Consider the following 27,981-nt stretch of genomic DNA (forward strand, 5'->3'; position numbering starts at 1 on the left):
TGCTCCAGGCAACACTTCAGTGTTATCCTTGACTCCTTTAGTTCTTTCACTCTTCACTCAAGCTATCAGCAAATCCAGTTGGCTCTACCTTGAAAATACGTCAGGAATCCAGGCACCTGTCACCACCTCTTCTGCTGCCACCCTGGCCCCAGCCACCATCACCTCTTGTCTGGGTTACAGAAACGGCCTCTACTGGTCTCCCTGTTTTCCCTCTGGTCATGCCCCACCCCTCAGTCTATTCTCAACACAGCTGCCGAGTGCCTGTTAACATGTAAGTCAGATCACGCCACCCCCTGTCACAATCCTCCAGGGCCCCTGTGACCTCAACTCCCAGTGCTGTCCCCGGCTCTCTGCTCTGACCACGTGACCGCTGTGCTGTCCCTCCGCACGCAGCACGCCCCCCATCTCAGCCCCGGCTCAGAGGCTCTTGCCTCTTTCTTGGAGACACTGCCCCCAGAGGGCAGGGCTCGCTCACCCGCCTCCTTCAAACCTTTGTTGCCTTCTCAAGGAGGTGACCCTGACCGTCCTCCTGAAACTGCAACCCACACCCTCAGCGCTTTCCTTTCCTCTTTATTTTTATTCATAGCACATCGCACCTTCTAATAAACTATACACTTTTCCCATTTATTTTGTTTGTTATTTCTCTCCCATGCCTAGAATAAAAGCAGTGATTTTCGCCTTTCATTTCTTGCTAGAATGGTGCCTGGTGAAGAGTAGATGCTCAATAATAAATACCTGTTAAATGAATCAATGAATCAATGAATGAATAAATGAGCAAGACAGGCAGCCCAAGTCCCAGATCCCTCTTGGCCACTAACTGGCTCCACGACCCCCTCTCTGGTCACAGCTGGGTAGGAGTCCTTTCTCCTCTCTAAGGCTGACATTGCACTTGAACTTGGCTCCTCCTACACCGCCCCTACACCGCCCCCGCCCCCCCGCCCCCCTGCCCCAGTTAAGGACCATTATCTCCTCTTCCCTGTGTCATTAATTCTTTGTCTACTGGATCTTTTCCATCAGTATTAACATCCGCTGAAACCTCTCCGGTTTTAAGAAGACCATTTTTAATCCCAGTTCCCCCCTCCCCCCACTCCCCAGCCAACTCTTCTTCCCCCTTCCCAGCCAATCTTCTGGGAAGACTTTGTTGCACTTTCTCCACTTCCTCACCTCCCAGCACTCACTCCTCAATCCCCTATAATCCTGCCTATGCCTCCACTACCCGAACTGCCCCCAACAAAGTCCCTAGTGCCCTCCTTGTTGTTGCTAAATCCAATTCACAAGGCTTTGGGGTCCTCCTGCAGCTCTTGCCCTCTGAGCCCTCCCTGCTCCCAGGGCGCTTACTCTCCCTGCCTAGCTGACCGTTCCATCTCAGTCATCCCGACTTCTAGCCAACGCTTAAGTCCTGGGTTCTTCATGCTTCTACCTGGGCCCTCTCATTTTTTTCACCACACACACTCTTTCTGGGAGATGTTATCTACTCTTTATTTATCATCTGCAAAGGTAACTCTAGAAATTTTGATTTTTATGTGCAATGCCTCACATTTTAAAATACTATACACACAGGTCCAACGCGACACGGCTACAGCCAGATGCAGCCAGCGGTTTGCCAGTTTGCAAGCCCTGGTACAGGGCATGCTTGCTGCGAGGACACGTATGCACCCTTTTGCACTGGGGCGGCTGTGGACAGAGGAGCAGCATCTGGGAGCAGGTATCATAACTGGATGCTTGACTGTGTCGTTATAATAATGGCAGCAGCTTACTTTTATTGGGTACTTTTATCAAGGATTGTTTAAGTGCTTAACATGTAATAAATCTATTAAATTCCACACAAGCTTCTGAGAAAAGTAGTATTATCCCCATTTTGCTGCTGAGAAAACAGGTGAACAGAGAGGTTAAGACACCAGCACTCGGTCGGACATTTCGTCAAAGGACGGGGACCAGTCTGTATGTCTGTGAGGACAACCAAGCCACAAATGGACAGCAGTGCACGTGGCCATGATTCTGGGAGTTTGGACTGGAAGACGTCCCCAGTTCTTCACTTCCTCCCCGTAACAGAGTTGTGGTTTGTCCTATGACCTTGCGGTCCTTCCCACTGGAGTAGATGGGGTGAGCTTCCCTGCTCAGTTGACATGAGGCTTGGCCGTGAGACTTGCTTTGACCAGTGGAAATCAGTGGGTGTGACATGAGCAGCGGCTTTCAATGGCCTTGCTGTCTGGCTAGTCCACTCACACTCCTGCTCGTTGGCCATGAGAAGAGCTCGTCCCAGATGGCTGCTGCCCCTTCAGCAGCCTAGGTGCCCGACTGTGGGCACATGGAACAGATCTGGAGCCAACCTATGGTCTAGCCGATCCCATGAGAGCCCAGGTCACCCTTACACCTGCAGCCTGAAGCAGAGCCACTCAGCCAACCCACAGACCCATGAGCAAGAAAAATGATGTTACAAGCTACTAAGATTTGGGAGACTTGTTACACAGAATTGCTGTAGCAGAGACCCGGCTCTATACCTGGTTTATATCTGAGTATAGGCGTATGTGCCTGTGAGCTCTGTGCACAGATACTTATAGGGTCAACAGAAGCTACTGTGCCCTCCTCTGATCCAGGCTTGTGCTGGGGATTTGGAGATAAATCAGCCATGGGTCTCCTTCTGCCTTCAAGGGTCTCTTTCTGCCCCACAGGGGAAAGAAGGTCTGTTCACAAATATCTGCATTAGAAGGTAGACCACAAAGAGTGAGGCCAGGACGAGGTGGGAGGGGAGGGAGATCTGACTTCCATGCAATAAAGACTTTGGGTAGAAGGCACCGTTTTAATGGGGCTTGAGGATGCGTACGATTTGAACAGGGAAGGGAGGTGGCAGACCCCTGGGAGCAAGAGCAAAGTGGGAAAGCACTGCCAACTGCATGGGAACGGAAAATAAGTCCATGCGACTGGAGGGCAAAAGGGTACAGAAAGGGGAAAACCAGTGGGAAACTGGTCAAACCAGTGGGAAATGATTGCTTTGACATCAAACTAGGAAGGGCCTTGAATGGTGAAATGGAGCCCCATTTCTGCTGGTGAACTTGTTCCTGTTTTCTCCCCAAGTCTGGAGGCCCTTCCACTCTCCCCCAGAACCCAGGGAGACAACAAAACATGTTCTCCTATATACAGTTTTTAAGCCCATTTTACAGATGAGGAAACCGAAGCTCAGAGGTGTTCTCTCACTTGTCCGCGGTCACACAGCTCCTAACTGCCAGAGCCACTTTTGCCTCTGGGCTTGGAAAAGCTCCCTCTGCTGTCTTGCCCACAGTTCTCTTGGAAGAAAACAGTTTAACAAGAGCAATGGAACTAAGTTTACCAGCCAGGAAAATAGAACCCAAGCCAGGGAGTTCAACAGAGTAAAGTTAATATAGGAAGCTAATAACGATGGTATTGGCTGAGTTGAAAAGCTAAATGGGGAACGTGAGGCAACCCAGAGATGAGTAATGGCAGGAAGCCACTGGCTAGGGGGACACCGGAAGGAGCTGGTGCCATGAGTCCAGAGGCCAGGGCCATGCAGTAGGAGGCAGGTACCACAAAAAAGACACAGCACTGCCCAGGATGCAGAGGGACAGGAGGAACACCCTGGCTTCTCCCTCGATTCCACCCTGCACTCTCCCACTCGTGCGTCCTAATGGTCAAACTTAGTAGGAAACCAGTTCGCAAGAGAGCTTGGGAAATGTCTTTTGCAAGGGTTACACCTCTCTAATACAGAGCGGAGCAGGGGAAGGGCAGGGAGTGTATCTGAGAGCATATAGGCAGATGTCCAGGGTACTAAGCATAGTGCAGTCTCCTTGCCCTCTTTCAAGGTGGATGAGTGAGGGGACACTGACAAGCCCTCAGCAGGATGGAGGAGGGACCTGGGAAGGGGTCTGTGTCAGGTGTTCCCTCCACGTAATTGCTCTAGGAGGGACATATGTCTATCCAGTACCAAGGTCCTTTGCAGTGCATGTCCCTTTAAAAGATAAAAGCACACGTGCCTGAAGACAGCACAGTTGCCATTCCGGGGCTTCTGAGAGTGTATTACTGGGAATGCCAGTTTCTAGGGGGTCTTCAGGCGATGAGTAAATTGATAGGTAGCCCTGGGCCCCAGGCCCGCCTGCCATACTGGGGCATGGCTGTCCTGCCCGGCTGCACTTACCAGGAGTCCCCGCTGTATGCCTTTGGCTTTCACGCTAAGTGAGCTGGGGAGCTGCTGGAGTTTGGAGCAGAGGAGAGATCAGACTTAAGTTCTCACAAGATTCCTCTAGCTGTTGTGTTGAAAATAGATTGAATGGAGTAAGGAGAACTCTCTAGAAGGAGAGCTTAGAGGAGGTTACCGGAATAACACAGGAAGAGATGACAGTGGCTGGGGCCAGGCGATAGCATGGAGGTGGTGGGATGTGGACAGACTCTGGCTGTACTTAGAATTCACAGATGGACTGGACATAGGGCCAAGAAAAGAAGAGCCAAGAATGGCTCCAGCCAAGGCTCTGAGCTGAGCAACAAGAATGGAACTGCCGTGTCCAGAGACTGCAAAGGCCAGGGGCAGTGTCTGTCTCCAGGGAAGACCAGGAGTTCGGGGTGGACGTGTAAGTTGGAGCCTCTCAGTAGACAGCTAAGTGGAGATGGTGAGCAGGCAGCCCGAGCCAGAGCTCGAGGAGGCTCCCTGTGCTGAGACTCAGGCACTCACTACAGCAAAACTGAAGTGCTGCTAGCAGGTGGCAGGAGAGAAGGGGCTCCAGCTGGGGCCAGCGTGTCTAAAGGGAGATAACCAGTCCCCTTCAAGAGAGCTGGGGGACCAGAGACCAGAAAACAATAGATGTTGCCACTCCACGTGAATCGAGACCTGTTTAGTCCCCAACCAGAAGATGCCCCGTCAGACTCTGAGCCCCAGCTGACCTAGAATGCCTCCCTCAGGGCACTCGCTGCTGCACGAAACCAGGAAGGTACTCCCCAGAACTCAGCAAGAGCTCTTGCTGGGCACACTCGGCTCACTGACTCTGCCTTCCCCAAATCCTCTGCCAGAGGCACGGTTAGCCCCGTTCACAGAAGGGACTCGCCTGGTGCCTCTGAGTCAATACGATGTCCTGGGGCCAAAGCCGGTCTTCGGCCAAGTCCAGGGCCTTCCCCTGTGCCAAGGGTCTCCTGAGAGCAGCATCTGATTCCTGGCCTGGGCTCCTCAACAGTTGAAGATGCTGCTCTAGGTCACCTCTAGCATCAGTGAACTTTAATGTCAGTGCCAACTCAAGGTTGCCACCAGGAGGTGAAAAGCTAATGAGACACCGCACAGAAAGCCTCTGGCCCCGTGGAAACAGTGGCCTTGGGGCAGTGAAAGTGGCAGTCGCTTCTTTTACTTATTTAAGGGATGAAAGAAAAAGCTCTGAAAGTGAATGAGTTCTCAGAAATAGAGGAGAACGGCTCACCCCCACCCGCTTTGCTTGACCCCCTTACTCTACTCAATATTCAGGTTGCAAGGATTTTCTTTCTTTGGCTGGATTATTTCTTTAGGATCAGTTCCTGGGGTGTGATTACTGGGCCAAGAGGTCAGAATCCCTTTAATGGGTCATAATACTCGTTGCCATATTGCTTTCCAGAAAAGATGGTCCCCAGTTAACTTTACACTTAATACTAGTGATTAAGTTCATATTTTTTCTTACAATCTACTTCACTATTCCTTTACTTATTCAGTGGGTGCAGCATAATTAATTTACATTCCTTTGAAAGCCAAGCTAGAACACTTTTGGAAATGCTTGTTGTTTACGTGTTTTCTCTTAAAATTTGCTCGAGTGTGAACGGTCCATGCATAACCTTTGCCCATTTATTATGGGGTCTTTAATCAACAAATACCACGTGCAAGGCACCTGAGACCATCGCTTTGCAGGAACCTTCTAAATGCCACAGCAATGAACATCTTTGTCATCACATCGAATTCAGATTTTTCCCCAGTCTGACTGCCTGTTGAATATTTTCATTTTTATTTTTATATGTTAAGTTTTAAAAATGTTTGTAAGTCAGATTTGGGCTATGGTTTTCCTCTGTAATTTTTTTCCATCAGAGGTTTTAAAGTTTAGAAAGTTACCACTCCATTATTTCACCAGTACTTAATTCTATTTAATACCTAATTCTATTATTTACATTTTTTATTTTAATTCTTCCATCCAGTGTTTTTGGATAAAGAATATTCTACCAAACGCTTATGTAGAATGTAACATGCAAAACAAAAACTGCCCCTAAACAAACAAAAAACTCACTTCCAAGAGGTACGGGAAAGCCCACTTCAGCAAAGTTAATTAGGCTTCTTCACTGGAGGACTCCTCAGACTTCAATACGCTAATGAACCTTGTGGATCGCCAAGATTTGGGAGGACTGGCATGATTAGTATAAAACACTTCTCAGACTCTGTGACCATGGAACCCTTTTTTCACAAAGCACCTCTTGAAGCTAGTGTTCCATTGTCACACTTTGGAAAGTGTTGTTTTAACCCAACTTCAGATCAAAAATCAAAACCAAACTATAAGCTCCATGAGAATGAGGATTTTTGCCTGTTTCACTCCCTGCTATATTCCCAACATACAGTAGATGCTCAGTACATATTAGGTGAGTAAACAAATGTGCACATGAACAAGTAAACAAATAAGTGCATGCACAACTAAACAAAACACATCAAGTCTAGTACAACACCGAGATACGTGCAGGCTAAGATGCAGGGAGGGGCAGGAATTCTGTGTGGTTCACTGCCGCATCTCTAGGACCTAGAATATGCCTAGGGCATGTTAGGTATTCAACAAACACTTGACTAGATGAATGGATAAAGGAATGAGTCACTTGTCTAACCCAGCTCCTGACTTCAGTCCCTAACACCCTTCCTTTTAGGGAAGGGAAAGAGTATCTCACCTGGGTAGGAGTACAGACACTTGGTCATGACCACAGACAGCTCTGGAGGCAGTTCCAGGCACCAGCAACTGTGCTCAGAGGCCCAGAGCCTCAGAAGTGCCCCTTTAGAGATACAACGGCCCTCATGAAGTTCACAGATGAGTTTTCATGCCAGCATCAGAAGCCCAGCCACATCCAGCATGGCAAAGGGACGTATCCCACCCTAGGGAGGTTGAGGACCAGATTTCTTTGACACTGTCCAGACTAGTTGAGTGAAAACTTCAAATCCTTCCCTTAAAGACAAGTGGAATTGGGCCAGAGCCTGCCATGGTGCTGTCCTCAGACTGGCCCTGTGGGCAGAGCCTTGCAGCCTAAGACACTGAGTGACCTGAGTCTTTGGGGGCAAGGCAGGTCTCTTAGCATCACAAATGGCTCTGCATCTGGAGGAGCACACCTGCCACATTCACTGCCATCCTGAAACCAATGTCCAGTCCTTTCACCCATCACTCAGCTAGACCAGCACAAAACTTTCAAGACCAACCTCTATCACATGGGAACCTAAGTCACAGCAAGGTTCCCAAGTAAAGCGCTCCTGCGGGTCCACTGCTTGGATGTGTGTGGGAGATGGCTGCAAGCAGCTGTCAATACAGCCTGTTCCTGACAGCTGAGGTGACTCTGACCTTCAGCCAGTCATGCCAGCACCTACAGCGGGAGAGCACGATGAGTTTTCAAGGAACAGCCCCCAAAGCCTGGCCCCGGAGCATGGGTGATATTTTCCAAATATTACCCCTGGGTAATATTTCCTCTCAGAGTACCCAGCACAGCCCCAGAGAGTCCCATGTCACCACAAGTGAAGCCCCCCCCCCCCCAGTTTGGGGAAGGCTGACCCCTTCAACCAACCCCTGTGTTTGAGGTTTGAGCAGCTTCCGTGGCAAAGAAGAGAGGAAACAATGAGCTTTATAAAGAACCATATTTATTTTCATTTACAGCATCAAATACCATAAATAAAGCTAAACATTGTCCGCCGTGTGCAAAATACAGGGTTCCATGTGGCACTGTAATGACTACCAAAGGTCACAAACATGCGTGGTGATGATGTGGGGAGGCTAGCTAGGGAGGAGGCTGGAGGGAGGAGGGCACTCTTTGGTTGACATTCTAAAAAGGGGGGAGACTCTGCAAGAGAAGATAAGACAAGAAGGGTGACTTGGTCCTGGCTAGGATCTGCACCAACGAGGGAGCCATGCAGCATGCGGGGCTGTGCAGACAGGCGAGGGTCAGCATGGCTCTGGGCCGCATGCAGGACGCACACCACCTGCGGCCCGAGACTGCGAGGCCTGGCCTTCAGCAGCCCCACTGTACTTGGCGTGGTGTTTCTCTTTAAAAGCACTCTGAGTGTCCTGCTGCTCCAGCTAAAGGCTCGTGGGGGCATTGAAATGCGCTGCTCCAGACCTGGGGCCCAACTGAGTCATCTCTCAAAGGCTTCCCTGGTCTGTGACAATGACTGCTCTAGTTGAAGCTTCTGTATCATCCAGGGCTTTACGAGCCCAGAGCGATCAGAAGAGCCACAGCAAAGCCCTTGGAGGTAAAGTATGGGCTGCAGTGGAGAAAGGATTTGCTAGGAAAATTGTGATTGTGTGTTCAAGATACAGAGTCTGGGTCAAGCTTGTGATGAAGCCTGGGAGTATTTTTTTTTTAAATCCTTCTGAAAAGAGTCACCTATGGTTTTCATTGATAACCTTTATACTAGAACCAACTGAAGAAGATGCTGGTATGCATGTGCTTTTTCAGAGGCTGAGAGGTGAAAGAGTTCTTTTCAAAGGTGAAGCGCCCTCTCTATGGTACTGTCTCACATTCGGCGTTAACCCTCCCAGGAAGGTGAGGGGCTTTGTACGTGCAACCAGAAAAGCATGCACGCAGGCCGCAGGGCGCAGGGGGAGGCGGGGCAGGCACTTGGGGTGGACCAGGCAGCTGGCTCAGAGGGATGGAATCAGAAACGGCTTTCGCTTTTGAGCTGAACACCACCCCATGCTGTTCACCAACCATGCCACTGAATGAGCGCATTAGTATGCAAGACACTCGCAGTTAGCTCAACCAAGGCCACGGCGGGGGCGTGGGGTACGGAAAGCGGGTCAGGGGTTAGTACCACTCTCTGAAAATTGGCAAGAAAACCAGTCACCTCAGAGCAGAATTGTGTCAGCCAAGAAGTGGGTGTAGCACCGGAAGGCTGAAATGAACTGACGGCCACAGTGTAAGGTCGGAAAGAGAGAGACAGAAAAGAGAATTTAGTTGCGGGGCACAAGGCAACACGAGAAGGCACGGGAATTGAAAACGAGGCAACCATTAAAAAAAGAGAAACTTCCCCAAACAAGTTACGGTTTGCTTAGGACGGATGAACCTTTCTGGCAGTGAGCAGCCACTTATCTGCAAGAGTGAATCCGTGCAATTGGCTGACACTCCTCTGTCCTCCACAGCCCTCCACATCCTCTCTGCCCCGATTTTACTCTCGAGCCCCACGTTCATTCTTGAATATGTTGTGGAGGCTTAGAGACATCCGCCCCGCCTCCAGGACCCACCTTTGTGTTTTGGTGCTGCCCCACCAGGAAGGTTCAAAGTCTCAGAACATACAAACAACTCAGGCTTCTGACAGGCACGCCCTGTCTCGCCAGAGTAATTCAAACCACTCTCCTTATGGCCAAAAGTGACATTCTCAGAGATCCTAACTGGCTTCACGGAGCATCCCACAAAGCATCTCGCCCTGCCCTGAGCTGACGGGAATAACAATGACAGCTGTGCATGTGTTTATGTCGTGACTTTCAGAATCAAACATAAAATGAATCAAGGGCTCCTCCCACCACGCGGAACATTAAAATACCAGCAGAAATTTGGAAAAACACAATGCAAGTCATAGGACGAGAACAGTTCCAACAAGGACAGAGGCGCCAGTTCCCACGAACTTGGCCGCAGCCATGTCCCTGATTTGCCCAAGGACTTAGGGAAGTGTTCATAGAAATGCCTCCCCACTTCTTCCCACCCTAGAGAACTTGGCATCTCAAAGGCCTCAAGAGCTCTGGCTCCTAACCTACCGGGCTCCATCCTTATTTAACCTAGAGGATCTTTCTAGTGTAACACGCGGAGAGCCGTCTCTGGCCCAGCCACTCTAGATACACTGAACACACTGCAGAAGGCCTTTCTCTATCAGCCATCTCCACTGTTCAGCCAGACTCAGCAGCCGTGTATGTCCAGGCAAGTGGAGTCGGGAGAGCTGAGGCCTCTTCCAGATGCCCAGAGAGAAGAATGCAGGTGGGCCCAAGGCCTGTTTTGCCCTTAATAGGGTGTGTTTCTTTTGCATGAGTCAGTAATAGCGTCCACTCCCAGCCTCTCCTGACAGTCAAGACACAGGGGAGCTTCCCCCTGGAGGTCAGATGCATTCCTTTGCTAGGACAGCGTGAAAATAAATGGTTTCTGACTGTTTGACCAAATATGCATGGCAGCCGGGCGGCTAAGAAGCCGGGACGTCTGCAAGCCATGCTCACGGGGCAGGCCGCACTTCCCAGAAATAATACCCTGAGGTGCTATCAAATGCCCTCGGTCCCAAAGGACGTTATGTGAAAGGGCAATTTCTTCCCTCAGCCTCATGGCTGTGGACCCTGAGTGGCCTCGGCTTGGACTGCAGCCTGGGCTGGGGACCTCCTAAGGAGGGCTTAAAATGCCACCAGCGGACGTAACTCCTCTTCAACACTGCAACAGTTTGATGGCGCTCCACGTGGTCAGGGGCCAGTGGGCTTTCGCTGCCGCGCTCATTAGTGGGAAGGGAAACGTCTATTTGTAGCAATCTGCCTGAGACCCTGTGGTTCTACATCATTTGGCTGTGATGCGGTTCTGAGCGAGGAACCTTTACGCTACTCTTTTACATCCAAACAAGTGAGCGAAACAGTCCTCTGCCCTCTGGGAGGACAGATAACAGGCGACTACACACTGCCACGTGCTTCTGTAGGTTTAATTCTCTTCTGCCCTTTCTATTTTTTTCTCCTAAAGTATTATGCTTTCATGTTGCAAACAACTGTCCGTTGTTGAAAAGTGGTATCCAGGCACATAAATCAAAAGGCACTGGTTCTGGTTTACAGAGAAGCCCAAATCATTCATGTTGCAGGCAGCAGCGATTACAACTGACCACAACGTGGGAAGGGTTTGTAATACCAGTTATAAACGTCAAACCCGTGTCTAGAAAAACTGACACTCATAGAAAAAGATGCTTTCTCTTGGCTTATTAAAAGTTAAAAATTGAAATGTAAACCTAGAAAAATGGCTCGCTTTGGTATAAAAGTACAAAGGTATAAAAAAATATCCTTCATGTCATGCTGGCCTGGGCACCGGGAGCAGATGTTCACCGCGACCAGGCCAGGTGCAGGTGGCCGACGGGAAACTCTTTGGCTTTGAACTAACTGGTTAAAGGGCGTGGGGCTCCCTGGCCAGCGCATGGGCTGGCTGCACATGCTGCCATCTACACGGGAAATGTTATGGCACTTTGGGGCTGGGCTTCAGTGCAGCTTGGCCGGGAAGCATCTGAGCAGCCAGTCGCGGATGCCCTCGAGGGACTCCTCGGTCTCCCGGTACATGGAAGCCAGGACCTCGGAGAACACCCAGAGCAGGGGCAGCCCGAGGCTCAGGAGCTCGTACGTGTAGCAGTAGTTGTAAGCATTGTCCCTGATATGCAGACTGGCAGCACGCAGCAGTCCCTGAATCCAGTTAAGCAGCTTCCGGGGAAGGTGAAGCAGGCCCCACGGCAGCCTGAGGGGCCAGCTTAGCACCTTCCTAAGGAAGGAATTGGGGGTACCTGGGGGGCTGCCTTCCGGCGTGCCGATGGCGGCGGCAGCGCAAGAACTTTCCGCAGGAGGGTCTCGCCTAGAGGCTTCTTGCTCTTTCCACATCCCCTCCTCCTGAGAAAGACATCAAGGTGAGGGCATTTAGTCCATGACGCTTAGAGACGATGCCTCCAATGAAGCAGAGGAAGAGAGCCAGTAAATAGAGAACGTGGCAGACCCTGCAATTTGCAACCAGCCCCCCTCCCCCAAATCTCCGCCCCCATGCACTGCTGAAGGGCAGGCTGAACATGGGCATGACTTTCCTGGGGGGTGGCAAACTGATCACAGGGGTCAGTTTTGTTTGGATCCTTCAAAACATACCCGCCCTTTGACTCAGCAATCTCATTTCTCATGACTGATCCTAAGTAAACTATTTGAAATATGGAGAAAGATGTGGGTACAAAGACATTCACCGTAAAAATATTTATAAGGTAAAAATAGTAAACAACATAAATGTCCAACAATATAGGACGCAAATAAATTATCAATCATCTTTTACAGGCATCAAAAATTAGGCTCCAAAAGCATTTTTAATGTCATGGGAAACTGTTCTTAATATAGTGTTAGTGAGAAAAGACGACTATGAAACTGTAGACATGGGATTCCCACTGGGTTAGAACATGCAGTTGACTCTTGAACAACGCAGGTTTGAACTGCATGGGTCCACCTAAATGCAGAGGTTTTTCAATAGTAAATACTACAGTTCCACCCGATCCACGGTTGGTTGAATCTACGGACGTGGAGGAACCGCCGATACGGTGGGCTGACTATCAGTTATATGCGGATTTTCGACCCTGTGGAGAGTCAGAGCTCCTGACCTCCACACTGTTCAAGGATCAACTGTACTCATATAGAAAAAAGTCTGCAAGGAAATGTTCCAAAATGTTAATTATGATTTTCTCAGGATAGAGTGGGGATGGGTGATTTCACTTTCCTTCTTTATACACTTTTGTTTATTATATTTACCCGTTTTTCTATGTTGAGCCTATATTACTTGTATAATTAGAAAAAAGCTGAAGTTGTGGGTCTTGCTGGAGGTGGGTGATTAATCAAGCCATAGAGAAGGTACGAGGGGGCCCTATCATAAGCCATCCACAAATTCAGTGGGCCAGTCACTTTGCTGACATCCAAGAGCCTGGGGAAAGAACTTGGAAACCACAGAGGGTTGGCTCTATACCAGGCATCCCTGCTAACAGTGCCCCTGTGGTCATGGGGGCCCCAGGCACCGGGGACTACATGGCTTTGCATGGCTAAGCATATAGCCCCATCCGTGGCACATGGGAAAGCTCTTCTGGGCTTCTCGTGAGAAGCAGCAGTCATTCTCCCGGGACAGGTCATAGCCCAGAGGCAAGCTGAACAGACTAAGGCAGAGGGACCCTCCATGCCAGGGAGCAGAGCCCTCTTCACCTGAGTTTCAATCCCCCAAAGCCAGAAACATTGGCTGAACTTGCAGGAACCCTTGAACACCTTCTCCTATCAGGGGCCTTCCCTGTTTCACCACCACTTTCAAGACAAAACGTACTTCTCTTTGTTGCTTCAACTCTGCCCGTCTCTTCCGTTGCTGACTGTTGGTTTTACAGTGAATGAAATGAGTCTTGCAGAAAAACTTGCCTGTAAAGAGACACACACACACACACACACACACACACACACACAGAGAGAGAGAGAGAGAGAGAGAGAGGTTTTTCTCCTGTAAACCAGAACCACACAGCAGGACATGAGCCAAGTGCCTGCCACCATCTAGGTCAGAAAACGCCGCTACTGAAAACAAGGCCAGGAAGGCGCAAACTTGGGAAATGGTTTCCATCACCTGCCTTAAGGAAATGGCTCAGACGGCGGGGGGCAGGCTGCAGCAACAGGCGGGGCTCCCGGGATGGGGCTGAAACCCTCAGATAATCCCCCAGGCCAAGTCCCTTCCCAAGGCAAGTTGCCAGGCTGCAAAATGGACCGCCCAGAATAGCAGCTCTGTTTCTAGTTCCTCTTGCTTCTGGGACCCCTGGGGGTGGGAAAGGAGCAGAACAGGCTGTGGCAGTGTTGGAGAGGAAAACTCAGTGAGGCACACACTGGGCCACTGGCCACTGCCCGGGACTACTGGGTGCCTTCCAGAAAAGCCTTCTCTGCTCACTGTTACAATAGTGACAATAGTGATGGGAATAATGATAACAGCAGAAAAATCTTGTGTAGGACTCAATATACCAGACACTATCATCCTGGGAATTAACCCAGCAACCCTCATAATGACCTTATGAGCTAAGTAGTATCATCCTCATTTTATAAGTAAGGAAACTGAGGGACCAAGAGGTTACGTAACAGGCCCAAGGTCATATGGCTAGAAGTGGCCTAGTCTGCATTTGAACCCAGGCAGTTAGTTTGAGGGTATGGAATCACAAGCGCTGTCATTATATGACCGTGCAAACATCAAGTGCTGGAAATTAGAAAATAATCACTCATTCCAATGAGTGCAATTCTTTCACTGATGACGCCGGCAGGCCACTTATCAGAGGGCATGTTGCGGTGACTGCCATTTTTACAATGCGTACTTTATACATAATAACACGAATATGCCATCATTTACTGAACCCCTATTACATGTCAGGTGTGGTGTCGAGCATGTGACATAGGTTATCAGGTTTGATTTTCTCAGCCACACAGGGGCAATTGAAGGTGGTGAGACTGAGTAAGAAAACATTCATAAGGCACTCGTCGCCTGGTAGGTGCCCCCCACGCTGATGCACCCCTGGTGCTGACAGCTCCCCTTCCCTCAGGACCCCTGCTCACCACAGGCGGCCTCTCTCTTTAGCAGGGGATCCCTGCTCCCTGAAGAGCTTTCCTGATGACACCAAAACTCCCTGGGAAGTGCTGCCTGTCCCAGAGCCTCCAAAGGGACTGAAGCCCAGGCCAGAGATGAGTGCTGCCCTGGCCCCTGGGGGTTTACCTTCGTCACTGTCGAAGGCATAGGCGGCCAGGCGCAAGGTGGTGGCACAGACGCTGCAGCGGAAACACTCCCGGTGAAAGAAGTGGCCCTCCGCGCTCAGCCGCTCCATCACGTACACGCGCTTCTTGCAGAAATAACAGGTGTCGCTGCCACCCAGGTTCAGGGGAAACGCCTTCCGTATGGACTCCTGGGAGACACAGGGCATCGGGAGAGAAGAGCAGTGTGTTAGGGCGTACACCGCACCTTCAGCTGTGAGGCTGGCCTTGTAGAGATGCCGGCCTGCATCGTGGGGCCTCACAGGCTAGGTGCTGCTTTTGTCACTGCAGGCACTGACTGCGGGCACTTCAGCAGAGAATGAGGGTGGGAAGGTACGCAGACCCCAGCCCTGCAAGGGCAGCTGTTAACTGTACTCCCAGGCAGGCTGGCCATTCTGGTTTCAGGGTGAGAGTGACACCTCCTGGTCTGATGGAGCGGGCGTCCCTCACAAACATGCTGCCCAGTGATGCTGTCTCCAGGAATCTGACCCAGAGGTTACGTACTGCCTGCATCTAGAGTGAGGTCCCTGAAAGAATGTTTTACACATCCTTGTCTCCCTGCAGTGACCTAGGTCAGGCAGGGAAAGCTCATGGTAATAAAACTGTTCAAGAGAACTGCAGAGAAGGGGCAGCCCTTTTCTGTGTGTTGAAGTTGGCTGCCAGTCAACTTCCTAAATGCAAGAGGGGAGAGGAGAGGGCAAGGGCCAGGGCAGAAGGGGCACACCTGGGTGATTCCAGGGGAGTGTACCAAAAGGAAACCAAAATGAGCGGAGTCACTGGAGAAGGGGAGAATTCAGAGGAAAAGGGTGTTTTCTCCATTACTTAATTCTCAATCCAATCCAGATTGGATGCTAAACATTGGCAGTAAGTGTTGTCCACCTCTGCAGACGGCCCCTCCTGGACTTTGCACTGAGTTCTCTAGAGCCCCAGCCAGCAGGGAAGATGCTCCGCTTTGTGAAATGAGCCACAAGGGGGCTGAGTGAGGTTTGTCTAAAAGGAAGAACAGCCTCCTGCTAACCTCTGCTCTGATCCAGCCCGGTCTCAGCCCCTCTCGTCCCATGTGAAGAGGGGCCAGGCAATCCTCTCTGCATCCCGTGCACCCTCCCTGGGAGGCCAGAGCCAGTGTCTGTGGGTGAAGGCTGTGGGGTGTTCATCCTTACCAGGTCTGGAGAGATGGCCTGAGTCTTAGGTCTGTGATCATTCATGTACAGATTGACCAGAACTTCAGCTGCAGCCCCTATTCCGCTGGACACTTTCCCTACTGTCAGCTACCCAAGAGCAGAGATAGAGTAGACAGAGACAAAGGTAGAGGCCAGTTAGCACCGAGAAGGAAGACACGAACAAGCTGGAGGTGGGAGAGGGCTCCACACCCACATGCAAACGGCACCCAATGTCCCAGGAGAGGCCTAACCAGCCCAGAGTAGGCAGTGGGCGCTCTGCAGATGGAGAAAAGAGAGAAATGGAGGCCTGCAGGGTACATGGTCTTCAGGAGTTTGAGTTGCTTGGTTCACAGGTAGGGGGAATAAATACCAGAGGAAGGGATCTGTCCAGGCCCACTTAGAAATAAATGCAAGAAGAGCCAGGACTCTGCTAAGGTCTCTTGAGCCCAAGCCCGGGAGGCCTTCACAGTAAGAAAACAAGCCAGCTGCATTGCGGCCGCCCTCCCCAAGACCCCTCCTCTCTGGAGGGCCGGGAGCTACTGTTTAGTGAGAACTGCCCCAGACCCCCACTCCCAGACCTGGAGGGTTAGGACCCTGCTCCACCACTAACCAGTTCTGAGATGGGGTGCCAAGTCCTCAACTTCTGAGCCCAGCATCCTCATTTAGTGAAATGGGGATAAACGGTGCCTGCCTCACGGAGCTGTGGCAGGAACTGAGTGAGAGAGCGTGTGTGTGAGTGCCTGGCGCTTGGCAGGGCTGGACCAAGATGAACTTGACTCCACCCTCCCTTCTCCCTCTGAATTCGGCAGCCTCATCCTGCCTTGCAGCTCCTGTGTCCCATAGGGAGCTATGGCTACGTCTAATCTGAGTCCTGTCAGGTCAGGATGCAGACCACCTTGCCGACAAAAACACGACCGGAATGGGAGTGAATGCTGGTCCCTACTGGGTAGGTACAGGGAGAAGGATGGAGAGCTCCAGGTGGCAGTGCCCAGGGCCCCAGAGATGGTGCTGGGCAAGTCAGCTCCACGCTGGCTCCGGGGATCACAGCCTGACAGGTTGTGGGTGTCTGTGCTCCCAAGGGCATGATGGTCCATGCCTACCCATGAATGCGTGCAACCCCACCGGCGTGTCATGGAGCTGCGGAAGGGGTGGGAGCTGACAGCCCAAGCAGACATAGCACAATCACACATACACCCCTGGGCAAACCCCGACTTGCTCCCTCTTTCCATACCAGCTCTGAAAGGCCAGCCTGGTAATACTGCAGTCTCCGCTGCAGGGAGACAAAAATGCACAGTATGAGATTATATCTACAAACACTGTTCCTGATCCCAAGACCCTGGAGGGAGGGAGGCTCCAGACGCTCCCCCAGCCTCTGAATCCAGCTTCTGGGAGGTGTGGCCACGGAGAGCAACGATTTAGGCGGAAGGCCCTTGGACACAGGTTGATAGCCATCTTGATGGCGAGCAACAGTGACTCGTGCAGGGGCGAAGGAAGGCCCTCCATCGAAACCCAAGACCGCTCCTGGAAGGCCACATCGAATCTGCTGTGCAAGCCTCAAGTATCAAGCAGGAAGTTCAGGGGACAGCAAAGCAAGTGGCAGCCGGCGTCCCCAGCCCCCGACTCCTGGGAGCAGGGCCCACCCTCAGAACCTGAGGCTAGCACATCGGCTGCCCGCAAAGGCACAAGCACCAAGAGAGGATGAAGACAGAAGGGACGCCAAGCAGGCTGGGGAGAAAGGCAGGACCCGGGACACATATACACCACCAAACGTAAGGTAGACAGCTAGTGGGCAGCAGCCGCATAGCACAGGGAGATCAGCTCGGTGCTTTGGGACCACCTAGAGGGGTGGGATAGGGAGGGTGGGAGGGAGGGAGACGCAAGAGGGAAGAGATACGGGAACATATGTATATGTATAACTGATTCACTTTGTTACAAAGCAGAAACTAACACACCATTGTAAAGCAATTATACTCTAATAAAGATGTTAAAAAAAAAAAAAAGACCCAGGAGACGCCTGCCCCCTTTCTCATTGAGGAAGTCCCAACACCAGCAGCTACTCTGGATCAGTCACGCCAGACCACATGCAGGGCTCGGGGAGACTATGGAAAATGTGGCCGGGGGCCTGCTGGGGGCGTGTCTGATCCCAGGACTCAGACAGACAGGACCTCCTCAGACCTGACAAAGCTCACTCCTTCTCAGTGGCAGCAGCTGCCAGGCCAGTTATCCCCCCCCCCCCCCCCCCCCCCCCCCCCCCCCCCCCGCAACCCAACACTGGCCCCACCTGGGAGAGATGAGGATTCTGCTTTCAAGCATACCTTCTGCCATTTTCAGGATTTCACAAATGCCAAGAAACTTGGCTCCTGCTTCTAAGAGAGGTTCAGGTGCGCTGGCTCAGGACAATATGCCGTTACTTGCCTAATGTTCCATCCCCTGCTGGGGCCCCCGACACAGGCCCCTCGGATAGGAGCTGTAGAATACCAGGTCCTTCCTGGGTTTACAGCAAAATAAAGAGGGGAGGTCAGATTTACCTCCCTGCCCACACTCCCCTCGTGTGGCTGCCTCCCCGACCCAGTGTGTGCACTGGCTCCGAGGCGCTCTCCCAGGAAGGCACCATGTGATGTCACAGACCCACGCGCAAGTATTGCCTCCCCTGAGCGAGCAGAGATTAAGACCATACTTTCTGGGGCTTTAACTACAGGTCCCTAATGAGACCTTAGTAACCACTTAGCTAATAAGCACTTTGTGCCGCTGAGCTTCTGTGCAACCCTGACTTTGGGGGCAGTTACAGAAGAAGCAAGCAGAGGGCCCTGAGGTTGCTGGGGGTGCAGTCTCGGGCCGGCTCGGTTGTTCCATCAGCACAGGTCCCAGCCAGGGGATCCAAGCCTGGTCCTTCCTCTCATTATGGGCCCTTATTTACATAAGGCTCCTTTCTCCCAGGTGCATCCACATTGCCACCTGTGACAGAGGCTTTCTTACAACCGAATGGAAACCATGCCCAGGATCATCACCAAGACCAAGAGGTAGACCAGGACTTGTGGATGGTCACAAGGAGACCAGGTGATGAAGAGCTTGTCTCAAGGGGTGAGAGGGGGCCTTTGAAGCTCATCCCAAAGACTGGTGTGAAGGCTGACGTTGCCCTGGGGTCTTGGGTCATCTCCTCTTTCCTGACAGCAGGATGCCTCATTGGCTCCAAGACAGTGAGGACATGACCAGATGGATTGCTAACTCAAACTATCGGTGGCGAATGACCAGGTTTTGCTTTTTCCTTTTAAATCTCGAATCCACCGTGGCCTCATACTTCTGGATTCAATAAAGTGAATTACTAGAAGTACGATCACCCGCTTGGATGTGTGGCAATGTCAAACTGCTCTACAAGTGTCTAATGCTTACTCCCACTTGCTGTGCTCCTTGGGTCACAAACCAGTGCCTGCCCGTGGACCACACCTCGGCATCCTGAGGAAGAAAGGAAACTCCGCTCATGGAGAAACCTCCAGAAAACTCATCCTGGTTTGACCTCAGAGTAAGAGCCAGAGGTTCTCAACAAGGAGATTATTGCACCGAAAGGCAAAAGCACGTATGCTCCTGGGGTGCTGGTCAAGAGGAGAGCTTACAACTTGGCTGGGAATCATTTGTCCAAATGCAAAGTTGGGCAATCCGATGATCTGGACAGAAATATACTGGTCGCAGTCACTAGTGTTTTGAGAATTGGTAGTTTTGGAGGGCCATGGGACTGCTTTTGCAACCCTTTATGTATCTTCAATATTTATGTAACTTTTGAAGAACTGGGGTGTTTTTCACTACCTCTTTCCCCTTTGAATTCTAGTTATTTTCAGCTAGTTAATTAGAACAAGCTGGAACGGTTGGAGACTTCAGGTGGGCCATCATCTAACATTACATTAGATTAACCTCACAGACTTCATTTCCCTTCTGTGAGCCTCAGCTTCCTCATCTGTAAAATGGGGAGACCACTGCCATCCTCACAGGGCTGTGACAGAGTCATCAAAGAATCTGGGCTGCACCTCACGTGGTGCTGGGCTCCCAAGAACCGCCTGGCAGATGGTTTATGAGTCCAAAGCATCGCAATTGGTGCAGCTTCAAATTTCCACTTTCTGGAACTTCTTTCTTTTCTCCTCTTCTCGGTGGCCTTCACTCGGGGGGACTTGCAGTTGCTCGGGGTCCCTCCTCTGTGTTAGTAAGGATAACGTGGCCCACACAGATGAAGACACTGGCTTCTCTCCCCCGAGTCAACTGAGATTCACACATGGTGACATGAGCTGTCATCGCGAGCACCATCGCCAAGCATGGTCCCCATCTGGATGCTGGAGCCTTTCTCACCCTGCTCCATGCTGGGAGATCGGTCATCTCCCCTCCGGTTTGCACAGTCATGTCATGACTGTGTCTTTCTCATGGTTACGCTCCCAGCGCAGGGCAGATGCTCCCCTGAATGAAGGAGGAAGCAGGCTCTTGGGCCTGCTTGTGTCCAAACAATGGTGACATCCCCCCTTGGGCCTGGAACTCAGCCAGGAACACCAGGTGTCTGGCCTGTGCTTCCTCACAGAACTGGGCCTCCTGTGGCCACCTGGCCTGCTGTGGGGATAAGGAAGCCCATACAGGTCAGGCAGGGCTGGGAGCAGAGCTTCCAGGGCCTCGGGGCTGAGGGCTCGAGGGAAGGGGAAGTTTCGACGTAGGGCTAGAGGAAGTCGTCTCCTGGGCCCACTTGAGCAAATATATTCCTCACTGAGGAGTCCCTGGATGAGAAACATCAGAGGACAGGCTGGTGGGCCTGAGTCCTCAGCCATATATGCTCAGGGCAAGGATTGAAACTGCCTTATTTGAGGGGCTCTGGAAATGATACCCTCAGGGCTGAGATGCAGGCAAGTCTTTGGGGCTATGACCTCCCAGTGGACGGCCATGTCTGCACCTACGTCCCCTGGTGCCAGGTGCTGAGCTGTGTTGAACCCTCACAGCCTTGCGAGGTGGGTCTGATAATCTCCCTTTGAGGCCGGGGCAGCTGAGGTTCAGGGAGGCTCTAACTCACCTGAGGCCACAGCGCTCCTAAGTGGCTGGGATGGAAATGGAAGCCTGAAGGTGACTTCTTTGCCTTTAGAAAGAGAGGAATCAACATGCCTTTTAGGTAAGTGAGCTTTCTTCTGGAATTCTCCTCCACTGGGAGAAAGCACATTTGCTGGATACTTGGGGCATTCGATATATGCTAGGTGTTTGCATTACTCCAGTCATCCTCAGGAGTAGCTGCTGTCACCACCATTTTTTTTTTTTTTTTTTTTTTTGTGGCACGCGGGCCTCTCACTGCTGTGGCCTCTCCCGTTGCGGAGCACAGGCTCCGGACGCGCAGGCTCAGCGGCCATGGCTCACGGGCCCAGCCGCTCCGTAGCATGTGGGATCTTCCCGAACAGGGGCACGAACCCGTGTCCCCTGCATCAGCAGGCAGACTCTCAACCACTGCGCCACCAGGGAAGCCCTGCCAACTCCATTTTATAGGTTAGGATAATGAGGTGCTGAGAGGTCCACTAGCTCATCCAAGGACACACAGCGAGTAATCAAGTAATCGGTGCTCTGAACCCAAGCGTGACTCCAAGCCTATGCCCTTCTCACTACTGCACCCTGCTTCCCTGACACACCAGCATTCTGCCAGTTAAAATCCCCCAGGCTGGGATGCACACAGGTTACCTCCAAAGCACTGCCTAGCTCTATCCCCAGAACAGAGAGAACAATGAGTTTGGAGCAGCCTTGAGATCTACCCTTGTATCAGATGAAACACTGGCAGATTGCCCAGCCAAGACTCACCCAGCTTCTCTCTAATATGCAAATCTCTAGAGTAAACCCTGCAAATCCAGTTTTAAAACAAACACCTCCAGGGGTAGAGAGAGCTCCTTTTGCAATGCACATTGCTCTTCTGACCCAGGAGGACTTAACCACAGCACCCAGCCCCGTGAGGCCCTCCCTCTGGCTCAGCTGTGCAAACACTCAGCTGCCATCTTGATCTTGCAAGAGCTCACCAGCCTTGGTAAATGGCTAGCAGCCATGCTAAAGGCTGAATTGGCAGTGGTCTCCTGCCTTGAAGAAAGAAGTTAGCTAAGGGTTGATGGGAGCTGATAGAGCTACCGGAGGGCTGGTTTGATGGGATGATCAGACTGGGCATGATCCCATAGCCCACGGTCTTAAAAGATAAGACTCCTGTAAGAATTTGGGCCCTAAACGAGAGGGCCTCAAGGTTCCCTGTGACTATTCAGGCCAAACCCCCAGCTGCATCACTGAAATGTAAGGCAACATGCCAATCTGAGAGGGCAGGCAAGTGCAGTCTGAATGAAGGTAGAGCCCTGGCTACATCTCCTGGAATTGGTAACCCAAGTTTGCATCCCTGTCAGTAGCACGTGATCCTCATGACAAGTTTGACCATGTCTGTTCCTCTGAGGAGGTGATTAACCCTGGATCCTCAGAATTAAGGTGTAGGGCTCCAGGGCAGGAAGAGAAACAGGCTGCCTGCCAGGAGGTTGCTAAGAACTCAGCATCAGTTTCCAAGCGCATCCTCCTTCCTCTGGCTCCCCTGAATGAGGCAAACTTGAGTCACTGGGCAATCAGAGCAGCCCATAATCTTCTGGGAAGAAGCATTAAGGCCCCAGGCTCTCTCCAGGGGAGAGGCTCTCAGAGCTCTACCAGGACTGAATGAAAATTGTTTGTCACCAGGCTGTCACCTACTTTAAGGGGCAGCTAATTCTCTCCTCAGAGGAGGCCATCACTCTCTCAGATTCTGCATGTGCAAAGCCCAGTGTGGAATCAATGCTGGGGTGGGGTCCAGGAGAGGTAGGAAAGTTGCAGGTGGGGCAGGGGAGCAGTGCAGCTGGCAATATCCTTTCCAAAACTGCTTGAAGCTGGAAATTCACCACTCTGTGCTTAACTGCCTACAGTGGCTTCACGGTGAGATCTGGAGGGGTCTGGGGGTGTCAGGTCCAAGCTGGGTCCTTTTTACAAATGGAGAAACAAAGGTACAGACAGAGTAAGTGTCCTAGGGTGGCCTTTACTGAGAGCTCCCCAATCATTCCCAGCCACACAGTGAAAAGCTCATCAGCCTGTAATTAGTAAGTCAGAAGCTATTAAGATAGCCCAATTACACCATTATCTGATGGCCTAGGCTGGCTTGGGAGATGGGATTTAAAAAAAACCCAAAAAAACAGGGAGCAATTGTTCTACCCCAACCTGGGAGAAACAAAGAACAAACCTGTAGCGGTGGGGACCAGAGGACCTGGGATTGGCCATCCCGAAGCCCACCCACCCCATTTGCAGCCCCCCTTGAGCCTGGGCTTGGGGCTCTACACACACATAACCTCTGGGCTGGTCCCCCGACGAGGCCTCCATTCATACTTGGCTGCTGTGGCACAGAGGAGAGAACATGGGCTGGAGTCAGGAGCCCTGGGAACTAGTCTCCTCCCTGGACCTTTGTCTTCTTCTCTGAGGCTCTGCTTCTGCTCAATTCTCTTTCCCAGGAAGAGCCCTCCTGCTACCCCATTGGAAACTGCTACCCTGCCCCAGCATGCCAGGTCCCTGCTACCTGCTCTAATTTTTCCAGGGGAAAAACTGCCTTCTGATATGTCATGTAATTTACCTATATATTATATTATTGCTGATTATTTACCTCCCTCTATTAGAATGCAAGCCTCATCAGGGCAGGAAGGTAACTACTGATCATTGATGTGTATCCCAAGAGTGAAGGGCCTGACACCAGCTGTCATTCAATAAATATTCGTTGGATGAATGAATGCTAACTCAATGGCTTAATGAGTGACATTGGTTTAAAGCTGCTTGAAGAGCCCAGTGGAGAAGCAGCCAAGGGCTGCAGTGGAGTGTGATGATGATGTGACAGGATAGGCTCACGATGACAAGTGTCTCTGCCACGCCCCGGCAGCCCCACGTGTACCTGGGCAGGCTGCCTCTTGCCATCACCTAGAGAACTAACACCTATTGGAAACTAAGTCAGGGGACTTGGGATGTGTGGTGGCTTCTCTTGTCCCACCTCTGCTCTCAACTCTAGAGGGCAGTGACGAAGTCAGGACTTCCTAAGGACAAAAGAAAAGCAGAGGCGAGAGAGGGCATGCCCAGGGCTAGCCGGAAAGGGGCTGGGCCAGAGGGAAGCGAGGTGTGGGCCTGGCTGCCCAGCCAGGAGCACCAGCCACTGCCTGCCTATGCCCAGGTGCCCTTGCCCCTCCCATCAGCCTGTCAAGGGTGCCAGTGACCTTCTTCCACAGCAGGAAGTACCCCCCAGGGAAGGCTCTTCTCCCAAGCTGGACACAAAGGCTACTCTGAAGCTTTGGTGATGGTGATGACAAATATGCCAGTCTTCACCCACAGAGCTCACTATCACGTGAGCCAAGAATCACTCTCTTGTTGATGAGAAAATGGAGGCCCAGACAAGTCTCCCAAGGTCAATGTTTAAGGTCAAACGGCTAAGCAAAGCTGACCTGGAACAAGATGCCAGGCATGTCAGCCACGGCTGTGTTCAGTAGAGTTGAAGATGGGAGGTGTTTGTGCTTCCCCGCATCACCTCCTGCTGCCCTTCCAGGATGCTTCTCATCCACACTGGGGACCCTGGAGCGGGCGGGGCTCCTAATATTCCTTGCTCCTTTCTTGGAGACCCTGCCTGCACTCCTCTCCCCACAGCAGTGGAGGTCAGTGGGGGTGGGACTCCCAGGAGGCAGCGCCTAACTTCTCCCTAATGCACCAGCAGGTGGCTGGTTTGTGCTTTGGTCTAACGGGGTGGAAACGAACGAGCAGTAACTCTGACAGGGGCACACTCAGCACCGCACGTGGAGACGGGCCCAGGTGGGAACAGACGGAACGGAGGTGTTCAGGGGAACACAGTCTTCCAGAAAGAGGCTCCAACCTACTCCCATGGTGGCAACAGCTAACCAAGCGGGCTTCACGTCCATTTTTAGGCTCATCCATTCCAGGGGCTAAGCTTCTCCGGAGACTGCCCGCCTCCTACACCAGCCTGGTAATGTTCTTGGCATATTAGGTAACAGCATGACAAGTAAAAAACATGAAAAGTGCTCCAGAACCCAAACTTAATCATTGCTCACGGATGCATTTCATTATCTACTCAACCAACGTCAGCTCCCCACCAACTCTCCACCCTCTACACTGCTACCTGTGCTATCCTTCTAGAACTCAGAGCGGATCCTTCCGTGCCTCTTTACAAGAGGGCAGAGTGAATTCCCTTAATGCAAAAAGAGCGGGCTGGCTCTCACCTTCATTCTCTGCACTCCCATAAATACCTTTATCTGAAAATCAAGTTGCACCAGAAATGTCTTTTGATTCATGCAAGTCCTACCTGCCTTCCTTACCACGTGCCAGATCCTTTCTAAAATGCCCTTCCCCTACACTTCTTTCTAGCCAAATCCCTCCATATAATCTTTAACACTCGGCTCCCATATTACCTCTGCTGTGAAGCCTTCCCAGGCTTCTCCCTTCTGGGTTCCTAGAATCTTGCCTCTTAAACCTCTCATAGAATTAATGAAGTTCACCACGTGAGACTGCCATTTTGTTAGGCCAAAACCAGCCAAATTTGGCAATATTGTATGGTAAAATGTGACACATTTCTATGCTGAGGTGCTGTTTGCCATCTACACCGTATGAGAGAACTGTACCTCCCTCCTCTTTGTTTTCTCAGTATCTGGCATGGTGGTTGGCGTATGGTGGGTGCCCAGCGAGGGCGTGCTGAACAAGCAAGCACCATTTGATAAGGTTTTGTGTGCTGCCTCTTCTGCTTTGTTTCGTGCTCCAGCACAAAACCAAAACCAAACCCAGGGCCGTTGTAAAGTATCTTATAAATTTTCCTCCCGGCCAAGCCAAGATTCAGATGGTTGTCTGTGTAGGTGGAGCAGAGCCGGAGAATATCTCAGAACATGCAGGGAGTGGGGGAAGCTAATTGTTCAGGACAACTACCTTTCTGGCTGGAGAAACAGAGTCAACACTCGATGGAGAGGAAGTAGCAGCTGAATCAGGAGATGGAAGGCAGGAGGGAGAAGACGGAGGATGAGTATGAGACAGGCTTTTAGAGAGTAGTTTATTCTGCACAGAACAGAAACAGAGGAAACTATGATTATCCCCAGGGAGACGCACAGTGAAGCTCGCCTCGATGATGCAGCCCCCAAGCCTACACATCCAAGGAGGGGAAAGGACATCCAGGCCCACGTCTCAGGACAAAAAGGTAGCCTGTGTCTTTGGAGCCCGGCAGGACCATCTGACTGCTGGTTACACTTCAGTCTGCTACAACTTTTCTGGCTCCTTCGTCAAATCAAAATAGCTGGAGTAGAACCATCCTGCTCCTGCCTACGTCTGCTGCCGACACCAGCACTAACTCCTGAAGGCCTCACTCTGGAGCCTGGCATGAAGCAGTAGTTGCAAGCTTAGGAAAGGACAAGCCCAGGCTACCCTGGGGTAGATGCTCCAGCAGGGACCTCTGCAGCCACATGGAACCCTAAAAATGCACTGAAGGCAAAGTATCCTTCCCACGTCTATGACTTCTGCCAAGTAGCAGAGGACACGGGTCTGGAGGAGGCTGGGTGAAAGCAGCAGAGGCGGTATGTTCTAGAGACCAGGCTTGCTGTAGGCAAGGGAGCACCTTACACGTACAAGCGCCGTGGGGCCTCATCCTCAATTCTGTCATCTCCTTGTGAGCACACCCTCTTCTTCTCAGCAAGTTTCTAAATAAGTGCCTGGCCGGGGGTGGGGGCTGTGCTTTCTATCCTGAGGCAAGGCCATTCTTCTGGCTGGTGCTGCCTTTCACAAAAGCAGAGCACAGGTTACAGCATGTGGTTGACCTCGACATTCATGGTCTCCCTAATGATGGCCATGGGGGCATCTCTCCACCCTGTCCCCAGACTTCATGAGCAACTGGCTTGCTTTCACCGTAAAGGCACTGTGATGTGATTCCCGCAGTTGACCAGCTTTCCCTCTTTGTGTTGACCCCTAGGAAGCTCAGCCTACTCAGAAGCTGTCTAAGATCTGACAGCACACGTTTCTGTTCAGTAATGTTTTCCTATGACCTGAGCCCGCTTTTCTGCCTTGGTTTTCCCTTTGTCACGATTTGTCTAATTATTTTGAATCTTCTCATTTGGAGCTTTTTTAGACGCCAGTCCAAATCCTTTGGTGACTTAAAAAGTGAATAGCTTTTCAGGCTATAGAGGGAGAAGGAAGGAAGAAATGAATCTCCAGAGACTGATTCAAGTAACCTCCCTGGATGTCCAACACCTGGGTTCCTGGGGGCTCTGAAAGCCCCGCATTTACCTGCGGGAAATCCCCGTGTCCAAACATAGAGGCAAGGTGAGCCGCCTTCTCCTTAATGTTCTTTTTGTGAAATTCTCTGTTGGCCAAATTCTGAGCCCTTTTCTGCAGCCAAGGTGAGAAAGGAGAAAGAAAAAAGAGATAGAGACAGACACTGTGAGGGGAGAGGCGGGGAGGCAGCCAGGTGGGCTTGTGGCCCTCAGCACACACGGCAGGATGGGAGACGGCACCCGCCCTGGACAGGAGGAGGGAGGGGAGGAAAGGAAGGCACCCTAGACACAGGCAGGGCAGAGACAGGGCAAAGAGCAAGGCTTTCACCTGGAGAACCTTTTCTTCCACTTCCTGCAGCCGCCGCAGCACCCCGGAGAGGGCCAGCGCTCCCTGGCAGGTGGCAGGCAGGCCGGCGGGATTTTCTGGCCCGCCCAGCTGCAGGTCAGACTTGGCTCGGGCTCTCCAGGGCCTGCTCGGGCACTCGCCGCCAGCAGACACTTGCTTTAGCTCTCGGAGCACATGCCCCGTGACAACCACCAAGGGAAACTGGGGGAGAAGGAGAATCAAGCTTCCTTCCCAACTGTGGCCCTCCCATGGATGCCCCGCCACTGTGAGGAATCCCCATGAGGACCAGGGACAAGGGCACGCCAGATGCCACCTTGAGTCAGATTCCAAACTAACCTTGGGTGTTGACTTTCCACCAACTGCATCAGTATCACCTGACATCCTCCTTAACAATACCATCTTGTTATTAACAACACTCCAGACCCACTGAATCAGAGCCTGTACCACCCTGGTTCCCAAAGTCTGGGCCCAACTCCCAGATATTCAGGTTT

General features: G+C 51.6%; 1 protein-coding gene across 14 annotated transcripts in view; it reads right to left on the reverse strand.

Moving 5' to 3' along the window:
- MICAL2 (microtubule associated monooxygenase, calponin and LIM domain containing 2) overlaps window positions 1-27,981 on the reverse strand; it is a 219,427-nt gene that overhangs the window by 66,955 nt on the left and 124,491 nt on the right. For 7 of the 14 annotated variants that reach the window (XM_027115360.1, XM_027115357.1, XM_027115359.1 and 4 more), the window contains 5 exons: window positions 20,895-20,957; window positions 15,857-15,964; window positions 14,662-14,848; window positions 13,249-13,337; window positions 11,699-11,801 (listed from right to left, as the gene is read on the reverse strand). In XM_027115360.1, coding sequence (XP_026971161.1) covers window positions 11,699-11,801; window positions 13,249-13,337; window positions 14,662-14,848; window positions 15,857-15,964; window positions 20,895-20,957 — 550 coding nt within the window. Of the gene's footprint in view, window positions 1-7,818; window positions 11,802-13,248; window positions 13,338-14,661; window positions 14,849-15,856; window positions 15,965-20,894; window positions 20,958-25,813; window positions 25,940-27,157; window positions 27,692-27,981 lie in introns of those variants that run through there. The other 7 variants (XM_027115371.1, XM_027115361.1, XM_027115362.1 and 4 more) reach the window with 7 other exon arrangements.

Source organism: Aethalodelphis obliquidens, unplaced genomic scaffold, assembly GCF_003676395.1.
Source record: "Aethalodelphis obliquidens isolate GAN/ISIS:26980383/991018 unplaced genomic scaffold, ASM367639v1 scaffold14, whole genome shotgun sequence".
NCBI lineage: Eukaryota > Metazoa > Chordata > Mammalia > Artiodactyla > Delphinidae > Aethalodelphis > Aethalodelphis obliquidens.